The sequence below is a fragment of the Camelina sativa genome, chromosome 16 (assembly GCF_030686135.1).
Source record: "Camelina sativa cultivar CO46 ecotype springtype chromosome 16, ASM3068613v1".
NCBI lineage: Eukaryota > Viridiplantae > Streptophyta > Magnoliopsida > Brassicales > Brassicaceae > Camelina > Camelina sativa.
Genome location: NC_141895.1, coordinates 724,892 through 734,904, shown reverse-complemented (window position 1 = coordinate 734,904; position 10,013 = coordinate 724,892). Strand labels below are relative to the sequence as shown.

The window sequence follows — 10,013 nt, the reverse complement described above, 5'->3', positions numbered from 1 at the left end:
GGGACAAGATCATAGCCATCAAGAAGAGTTTGAACTTGGCGGCTCCACATAAGGTAGTTGGAGGTGGTGAGTTTGGTCACATTTGACATGTTGATGTTGAGAAGCGATGCGGTTGTGATAGGCACAACTTAAGTGGTGGCAACAACTTCTGGGTTTTGGATATTGGTGTCTGTGGAAGACATGATCGAAACAAGAAGGAGAAATGAATAAGGAGAAGCGTAAGAGAGAGAAAGAAGTCGATTGCGGAAAAAGAAAATTTAGTTTAGGAACGTTTGCTCTGATACTATATAAGGTAATGGAGAATGATAATCTATTACGACTGACAATGTACAATATATATACAAGGCTGAAACTTGGTCAGCAAGTGTGTATTACAAGATATATACTTAACATAGAAGATATGGCTTGAACAATACCTGATATTGCGTAATCCTGTGCATATATAAGGGATATGTGTGACCTGCCACTTTATATATTGTCAATATCAATGGATTTAGTGTACTTGGTCAAATTATAGTTGAGCATGTATATATGAATTACGAATGATATGGTTATGTATTCATTAAGGATATACTACATCACGTACATTTGTATATACTTTTGACATCCATTGTCAATACTCAATACGTTTTGAATGGTACCACGCGGTTGTGTAGTATTCCATCTTCGAAAGATCCTTATCAGTATAATTGAAGTTTCTTTGTGTAATAACTTGAAGGGATCCGTATCAGTAATTTTGTTTTTGTGGATAGATATTCACGTTCGAAGGAGAAAGAGATTTCAATTTAGAGATGATGTTAGTAATCTTTAATAAATCTAATCGACAATCTAATTAAAAAAAATCTTTAATAAATATGGTTCATATATATATATATATATATAGGTCACAGACTCACGCCCAGGACACTAACATGCTAAATGTTCAAAACTCGATTAGTGATAACAAGGATTAAAAAATTCTCAATATCTATTAATTAAACCACATTATTAGTATTATTTTTAGAAAATAAAATAGGAATATTAACTGGTGTCTTGAAAATAAATGAAAGTTTCATGAATGAATGAATATCCACGTTAGAGAAAATAAATATCTTCGCAGGATTGGAAATAATTAGACAACAATTTTAGGAAAAAGACACGCCTTTCACGTTTGTGTGTGACGCAAAGACCCACAACTCATTTACTGACCAATCGAAAATTTGTTTCCTTTCTTATTCGGAGGCTACTTTATTACTATTCTATATATTTTTGTTTAAAGTAAAGTTACTTAAATATTTTCTTTTTTTGTTTGTTATAACGTAAAAAGTTAACTTTATAAACAACACAAAAGTAAGCAAATTATTATTTCTTATCTCTTTTTATCGTTGGCTTGAATTGAAGCCTTTAAACAAACGTGTTGAATCCGGATAAAATTGAATCTATCCGATCCAGAGAGCAGTAACAATTAATTAAATTAAGTTAAATGACATACATTAGGTTCATATGGATATATATATGTTTAAAAATTAATTTAAAAGGTGAACCATGATAAATATAAAATAATTAACTTCAAATAAAAGTAGTATATAGTATATACTGTTATGGATATTGGATAGAATCCCCAAAGAAAATACGTTTAAAAAAAAAAAAAAGAAGCATTTGGATTTATACTACTATTTCCTTATTTAAAACCCTCTAGGCTTCTAGATAGTTCTCTCGTTATGCTTTTTTTTTTTTTGCTTTTCCTAAAACTGAATCGTTTTAATTATATAAATTCTGTTTTGTGTATTTTAATCAACAATATATAGAAGATAATCAGATCTTACATAACGACTATATAAATCGAAAGTACATACTACTAATTAGCGTGTGAGCTCGTCTCTTCTTTGTTATAATTCTCTCCGTTCTAAAGACTAAATAAGTTGGTTGGAATTATCCTCCGCGTTTATTCTTAAAATCCGATTCGTTTCCATTTCTCGCTCTCGCTCTCGCTCTCGCAGACCTTATCCGTTTCCTTCATCTCTCTCTCTTTCTGTCGGGGAAAATTTGTGGATTTCTTTTTGTTGTCAGCGAATCAAAGAATATTCCAAGCGTTTCTTCCCATCCGCATTGGCGCAGGATCTTTTTTTTTGTCTATTTACCGGGAATCGAACAACAGTTTATTGTATTATAGAGTGTGTGTGTAAAAGAAGAAGTCGAGAGGATTACACGGGATCGAATCCACGAGTTTTTGTTGTTGTTGGATGAGAGATGTCGTCGATACCGAAGGAGCCAGAGCAGGTGATGAAGCTGAGAGATGGATCGGTACTTGGGAAGAAGACGATTCTTAAGAGTGACCATTTCCCAGGTTGCCAGAACAAGCGTATGACTCCTCAGATCGAAGGCGCTCCCAATTACCGTCAGGTCTCTCTCTCCCTCCCATTCTCCAATTTTAATTAATCATTTATTTGTATGTATGAAGTGAGCTGAATCTGTGAATCAAAATCTAAATCGAATCACAGAAACAGGTCCTATGTGTTGGCATTTCATTCGATTCCGGCTAGGTTGTATAGTATTCTAGAACTTGATCTTGTGTGTTCCAGAATGCAGATTTCTTATAAACCTCGAGAACTCATTGCCTACTAAAGCTGGTTTTGAGATATGTGATCTCAATTTCTTATCTGATGTTGGTTTTGTGGTCTTTGTTACAGGCTGATTCACTACGTGTACATGGGGTTGCAATCCCTACCGCTGTTGGTATACGAAATGTTCTTAGGCACATTGGAGCTCACAAGGACGGGAAACAAGTTAAAGTTCTTTGGATTAGTCTTAGGGAGGAACCGGTATAATCCATCTTCCCCCCAGGCTTCTGCCATTATTGTTGCTTCAATATTCTTTCTTGTTAACTTGTCATTTACTACATCATTTGGCAGGTAGTTTACATAAATGGGCGACCGTTTGTTCTACGTGATGTGGAGAAACCGTTCACCAATCTTGAATACACGGTACATAAGCTTTGTCCTAATATACGGTTCAATTCCATTTGGAAACACTTTTCTTGTACATTAATATAGCCTTTTGTACATTTGTTTGTTGGGTAGCTGCAAATTATCTCCACTAACAAAGTAAATCAGAAACTTGTGTATCTGTGGAACCTTTCATTTGTGACCTTTAGCTTATGTTTCTGATCAGGGAATCAACAGGGTTAGGGTAGAGCAAATGGAAGCACGGTTAAAAGAAGATATTCTCATGGAGGCATCGAGGTAACCACTAGGTCCCTTGAATGATCTAAATTTGTTTAATTGTTTTTGCTTTGGGTGTGTATCTGATCATTTGCCTTACAGATATGGGAATAAGATACTTGTCACCGATGAACTGCCAGATGGTCAGATGGTTGACCAGTGGGAGCCAGTCTCTACTGATTCTTTAAAGACACTGCTTGAGGTAGGACATTGGAACGAAGCCTCATATTTACACCCTTTTGTGGGATTTCCAGGTCATATCATTCTTTTTGCTTATACACTACTCTGGATCTAGGTGTACGAGGAACTGCAGGCTGAAGGATACCTTGTCGACTATGAACGTGTTCCTATAACAGATGAAAAGTCACCAAAAGAAACAGATTTTGATCTGTTGGTAAGTCTTATGCCATTCCTCTAAGTCGACAACCTTGAATGATCTTATCTCTTGCCATTTCGTATTTGCTAGGAGCATAACACTATATTACACTTACTATGTTTCTCTCAAATCATTTCTTAATACACATGTATGATTTCAGATTAGGAAGATATCTCAGGCTGACATTAATACGGAGATCATTTTCAATTGTCAAATGGGACGTGGACGTACTACGACTGGAATGGTGATTGCAACCCTGGTCTATTTCAAACGTACTGGAGCATCAGGTACTTCATCATGTCCAACCGCTCAACTTGCGAAGAAGCATATGAGAAGAGAATATAACGAATGCTCTTTCAGTGAATTATATTGTTATTCAGAAAAAGAAGCTGAATTGGGGATACCTTATTGTAGAATTGTTTACTTTTATCCCGCTTTTGGGGTATCACATCTAAAAGTGGTTTATTTTCTTAGAAAAATGAAACACGATCGATTAGCCAAATAATCATCTCTCAACTCTCTTTCTCAAGCATGTTCTTATGTATATATCTAAGAACCACATATTTCTTGAAAACATTATAGCTTAGAGATAGTTTAGTCCAGGCAGATTGGTGTTTAAGCCAGCTCATTATGGTATCTATTAACCTGTCATTTTTTTTGTTTTTTTTGCTTTTTAATGTTGAATAAAGATCAAGGATTCCCAAGAAACAACTCTTTTGGGAGAATCTTTAAAGCTGGCGAAAATATTACTGTTAACCTGCCGAATTCGGAGGAGGCAATTCGTAGAGGGGAATATGCGGTCGTTAGAAGTTTAATTAGAGTCTTAGAGGTATTTAGTCCCTTTCCGTTTGTCTTCATCTGATTATCTTGATGGTCCTGCTGCTTCTAACAATTTATTGGTTTCATGATTCTAGGGTGGTGTAGAAGGTAAAAGGCAAGTTGATAAAGTCATCGACAAATGTGCATCCATGCAGGTATTTGTGTTAAGTTTTTAATACCTAAATTAAGTACACTCTAACGTATAAGCAACCGTATTTTATCTTATGGGGTTTCACTTAGGGTAAAAGGTCTAAAGTTTATCCATGAATTAACTGACAGAATTTACGAGAGGCAATTGCAACCTATCGCAGTAGTATTTTGCGTCAACCCGATGAAAAGAAGAGAGAGGCAGCACTCTCATTTTTTGTTGAGTACTTGGAGAGATATTACTTCCTTATATGCTTTGCTGTATATATTCATTCAGAGGGTGCTTTCCTCCAATCTGGTTCGTTTGGCCACGTCAGTTTTGCTGATTGGATGCGAGCTAGGCCAGAGCTCTATAGCATTCTTCGCAGGTACTGACAAGCAGTTTATTTTTGCTTGTAACTCGTTATGATTCTGTTTGCTTGTAAATCTGGTTGTATCTCAGTTTTCCATAGGAGCAGTTGAAGAACAACTTATTTGAGAGAATTTTCCTAAGTAGCTCCCTGCATTACCTATTTACACTAGACTTTGAATGCCAAAATTAGCCTGGTACTCGTGTTTCAGAATGCATGTGTCTTCAGATGTCTTATGTAAGTTCATTTGCCTCTTCCAGGTTGCTCAGAAGAGATCCGATGGGTGCCCTTGGATATGCAGCTATGAAGCCTTCTTTGACAAAGATTGCAGAATCTACTGATGGGCGCCCTCACGAGATGAGCGTCGTTGCTGCGCTTAGAAGTGGGGCAGTTCTGGGAAGTCAAACTGTTCTAAAGAGCGATCATAGTCCTGGCTGTCAAATTTTAAATCTACCAGAGAGGGTGGAAGGAGCTCCGAATTTCAGGGAGGTTCCAGGATTTCCAGTATATGGTGTTGCTAATCCAACTATAGATGGTATTCGATCTGTCATTGATAGGGTTGGGAGTTCTAGAGGTGGTCGGCCAGTTTTCTGGCACAATATGAGAGAAGAACCTGTTATCTATATCAACGGGAAACCATTCGTTCTACGTGAAGTTGAAAGACCGTATAAGAACATGCTAGAATATACGGTAATTATCTGTGTGTTTTAAGTATATGTCAGATACTATTGGATGCAATACCTTTGTGTGATTAGCCTCAACTTATCGTCAACTCTTATGGATTGGTTGGAATAAATACGTCTATGTAGGGAATTGATCGAGATAGAGTTGAAGGAATGGAGGCTCGTCTAAAAGAGGATATTCTAAGAGAAGCTAAGCGATACGACGGTGCAATAATGGTCATTCATGAAACTAAAGATGGACAGATTTTTGACTTATGGGAAAATGTGGATACTGATTCTGTTCAAACACCCCTCGAGGTCTACAAATGTTTAGAGGCTGATGGTTTTCCTATTAAGTATGCACGCGTACCTATAACTGATGGTAAAGCGCCCAAAAGCTCAGACTTTGACACGTTGACATCTAATATTGCTTCTGCTTCCAAAGACACTGCCTTTGTCTTCAATTGCCAGGTTGGGCTTTCTTCTTCATCCCAATCTGCTTGTGTATTTCGATACGTTTGGTAATCCTCTTTAGCTTATCTGTTCCACTTACAGTAATTCCCTTTTCATTCACAGATGGGGAGAGGTAGAACAACAACTGGAACTGTCATTGCATGTCTAGTGAAGCTCCGCATCAATTATGGGAGACCTATCAAGGTACTTTATGATGTTCTGACCCATGAAATTGTGGATGAAGATTCCTCAAGTGGTGGTGAAGAAAGTGGAAGTAATAACGCTGAAGAAAGACCTCGTAATTCAGGACGAAGAAGTGAGGAGGAACAAGGTCGTGCATTTGGAATGGATGACATCCTTTTGCTGTGGAAAATTACTAGGTTATTCGATAATGGAGTTGAATCCCGTGAGGCGTTAGATGCTGTGATTGATAGATGTTCTGCATTGCAAAATATTCGTGAAGCTGTTCTGCAGTACAGGAAGGTTTTCAACCAACAACATGTTGAGCCACGAGTAAGGAGTGCTGCCTTGAAACGTGGCGCTGAATACTTGGAGAGATACTTCCGTTTGATTGCCTTTGCAGCCTACTTAGGAAGCAAAGCTTTTGATGGATTCTTTGTGGAAGGAGAATCTAAGGTGACGTTCAAGAATTGGTTGCATCAGAGGCCCGAGGTGCAAGCAATGAAGTGGAGCATAAGGCTAAGACCTGGACGATTTTTTACCATTCCTGTGAGTCCAATTTCCCATTATTCAAGCTTGGAGACTGTATAATTTTTTATTTATTTGCGTGTTGTAACTTTAGATATTTTCATGTAGGAGGAACTGCGGGCACAACATGAATCGCAACATGGAGATGCAGTCATGGAGTCAATTGTCAACGAACGGAGTGGTTCTGTCTTGGGAAAAGGTTCTATTCTTAAAATGTACTTTTTTCCTGGCCAAAGAACTTCAAGTCGCTTGCAAATCAACGGTGCACCTCATGTATACAAGGTAGGCTTCAAGGAAATGTGATGTTTGTACCCGTGGTTTCCTGATTACTGGTAACCTTAAAAATGATCATACTTAACCATGACATAACGTTCATTTCAGGTCGATAGATACCCTGTTTATAGCATGGCAACTCCCACAATTTCAGGCGCTAAAAAGATGCTCGCCTATTTAGGCACCAAACTAAAGGAAGAAGGTGGGGTTTCAACAGAGAGGATAGTAATAACAGACTTGAGAGAAGAAGCAGTAGTTTACATCAATGGAACTCCTTTTGTCTTGAGAGAATTGAGTAAACCTGTTGATACCCTTAAGCATGTTGGAATAACGGGTGCAGTGGTATGTTTCAAACGCAGCTAATAAATTATGCAAATTGCAAAAGCAGTTTTATTGATTTGTATCCTCAATGCAGGTAGAAAGCATAGAAATACGGTTAAAAGAAGATATATTGTCTGAAGTTCGAGAGACTGGAGGTCGAATGCTATTGCATCGAGAAGAATACAGCCCAGCATCAAATGAATCTCGGGTTATTGGATACTGGGAGAATATTCAACCAGATAATGTGAAGACACCTGCAGAAGTATATGCTGCTCTGAAAGATGAAAATTTCAACATAACGTACCAAAGAATACCTTTAACCAGAGAAAAAGACGCATTAGCTTCTGATGTAGACGCAATCCAGTACTGTAAAGACGAGTAAGTATCAATCATCTGCAAATTTTATATACATACCAAATCTTTTTCCGTTTTAACTTGTGGTGCCGTTTTCAACACAGTTCTGCTGGGAGTTACTTGTTTGTATCGCACACCGGTTTTGGAGGTGTTTCGTATGCAATGGCCATTACTTGTCTCCTACTTCAACCTGGTCAGAAATTCATATCAACACCAACACTAACCACAAATTCTGCTACCTTAGAAGAAGATAATTCGACTTCATGGGCTTGTGATGAAGAAGCATTGAGTATGGGAGATTACCGTGACATACTGAGTCTCATAAGAGTGCTATCTCATGGTCCGCAAAGCAAATCAGACGTAGATGGAATAGTCGAATTGTATGTATCGATAGAATCAGTCAATCAATCAATCTCTTTTGACAAATTTCTTTCACTTTTAACTACATGGCTCATGATTTCGTTCTCTTGTTTTGGCATTCTATAGGTGTGCTGGTGCAGGACATTTGAGAGAAGACATCGTTTACTACAGTAAAGAACTGAACAAGCTTCCAATTACAAAAGATGAAAACCGTTCGTACATCATGGACATGGGTGTTAAAGCCTTAAGGTTGGTAGTTACTTTCACTCCAATCCGGTCTTTAACCAATTGAAACCAAACCTTGAGTTTCGATTTCTTTCCATATTCAAACGAGTAATCTGATTGTTATATATGATGTACAGGCGTTACTTTTACCTGATAACATTCAGATCATACCTCTACTGCACGTCGCCTGAAGAAATGAAATTCTTGGATTGGATGAAGTCACGGCCGGAACTTGGACATCTCTGTCATAACCTCAGGATAGATAAATAAAAGGTGTTTTTTGGGGTTTCAGTGTCCATACATACATATATAAAATATATATAACCTAGGCAAAGTTATGTTGTTTGGTTTTTATACAGAGCTTTTAGTGTATAAAAAAATTGTAAAGCTTTCTCTCCATGTCCCCGTGTTTGCTTTGTAGAGAGATCTCTGTTTATAGGTTTGCTCCTTTCGTATGGATTGCTTTTAAAACCCTCCAGCTGATTCAGCTAGGTTTACTCTAATGAAAAAGCTTCTTATTTTTTTCCTTTATTAATTATTAAAACCAATTAATAAAATAAAAATATATAACTAACACAAATTTTTAGACTTTTTTGGGAGCGAACTTGGTTTTGATCTTTTCGATTTCTTTAGTCCCGATCTGAAACGCCGTCGTTAAAACGTGATCCGGAATCGTAGGAGTGGCCGTGAACAGCGTGGCGGCGATCGATTGTGTTCCCGGTAACTGACTGTTGAACGCCGAGATCACCGACGCCGGTTTGGCTTTGTCGTTGTTCTTCTGGTAATGAATCAACCCTCTCGGGAATACGAAAACTTCTCCTTTCTTCACCGTCTTAGCGAATAGCTTGTTCGCCGTCGTCACGAACCCGACGTCTAGCTCGCCTTCCAATACGAAGATCACTTCGGTGGCGCGTGGATGCGTGTGCGGCGGGTTTAAACCTCCAGGCGCGTAGTCTATACGCGCGAGCGAGACTCCGAGCGTGTTGAGCCCTGCGATCTTCTCTACGTTTGCTCCCGTGACGGCGGACCAGGCTGTGCTGTTAACGACGGCGGGTTTTCCGATCCCGGCGAAGAAAAAATCTGAGGCGGTGATGTTTGATTCCGGTTTACACGTGAAACCATTCACTTTGATCCCTACATACACATACATGATCCAAAATAATTAGTGACATTTACATTACTTTCATAGTATTATGTCATTCACAAGGTTTGATTATTGAAGATACCTGAAGTGTGATCTGCAACGCATAGATCTTGAAGCGTATCAGGATCGTAAGCAAGAGCAATCACAGTGAGAGATGATAACAGAGCAAAGAAGAAGCTATAACATCTCGAGTTCATGATTTGATAATGTACTACTTACTGTAGAAGAACAAGTAAATCAGATTTTTGAAGCTCCAATTTGCAACTCTGATGATATGTTTATGTTTTCGATCGGATCGTTATATATATATTTGAATTTGTTGGGGGAAAATTATGCATACCTAAACTAACTTAAACGCAAAGCAAAACTGAGAGAGTTGGAGAGATGTGATGTCGTTTTCTTACACACATGTAGTGTATATTTTAATTTAACTTTTAAGTTTTGGCTTTCGTTATCTATAATTCTAAGGTTACATACACCGAATTGTATTCCAGATCAGAGATTAAAAAACTCTTAAAAAGGTTTCAGTTTCCAATTCTTGAGGCGGGACGAAGCATGTTCGTTTATGTTGTTGGGCTGGGCCTGGTAGAATATTAAATTGGCCCATTTGGGGTAAATCCT

General features: G+C 38.0%; 2 protein-coding genes across 2 annotated transcripts; one reads left to right on the top strand and one right to left on the bottom strand.

Annotated features, from left to right (window-relative positions):
- Positions 1-1,646: 1,646 nt before the first annotated feature.
- On the top strand, positions 1,647-8,768 carry LOC104753188 (uncharacterized). Its single transcript, XM_087491797.1, has 19 exons — positions 1,647-2,382; positions 2,670-2,801; positions 2,892-2,963; positions 3,151-3,221; positions 3,303-3,402; positions 3,496-3,594; positions 3,737-3,863; positions 4,266-4,405; positions 4,491-4,550; positions 4,675-4,910; positions 5,153-5,582; positions 5,702-6,025; positions 6,131-6,736; positions 6,824-6,997; positions 7,097-7,330; positions 7,404-7,687; positions 7,768-8,043; positions 8,150-8,272; positions 8,386-8,768. The coding sequence occupies exons 1-19, from the start codon at positions 2,230-2,232 to the stop codon at positions 8,516-8,518; spliced, it is 3,774 nt and encodes a 1,257-aa protein (XP_087347923.1). The 5' UTR covers positions 1,647-2,229; the 3' UTR covers positions 8,519-8,768.
- Positions 8,749-9,788, bottom strand: LOC104774570 (germin-like protein subfamily 2 member 4). Its single transcript, XM_087491798.1, has 2 exons — positions 9,475-9,788; positions 8,749-9,382 (listed from the first exon to the last, which is right to left on the bottom strand). The coding sequence occupies exons 1-2, from the start codon at positions 9,587-9,589 to the stop codon at positions 8,832-8,834; spliced, it is 666 nt and encodes a 221-aa protein (XP_087347924.1). The 5' UTR covers positions 9,590-9,788; the 3' UTR covers positions 8,749-8,831.
- Between the last annotated feature and the right edge of the window lie 225 nt (positions 9,789-10,013).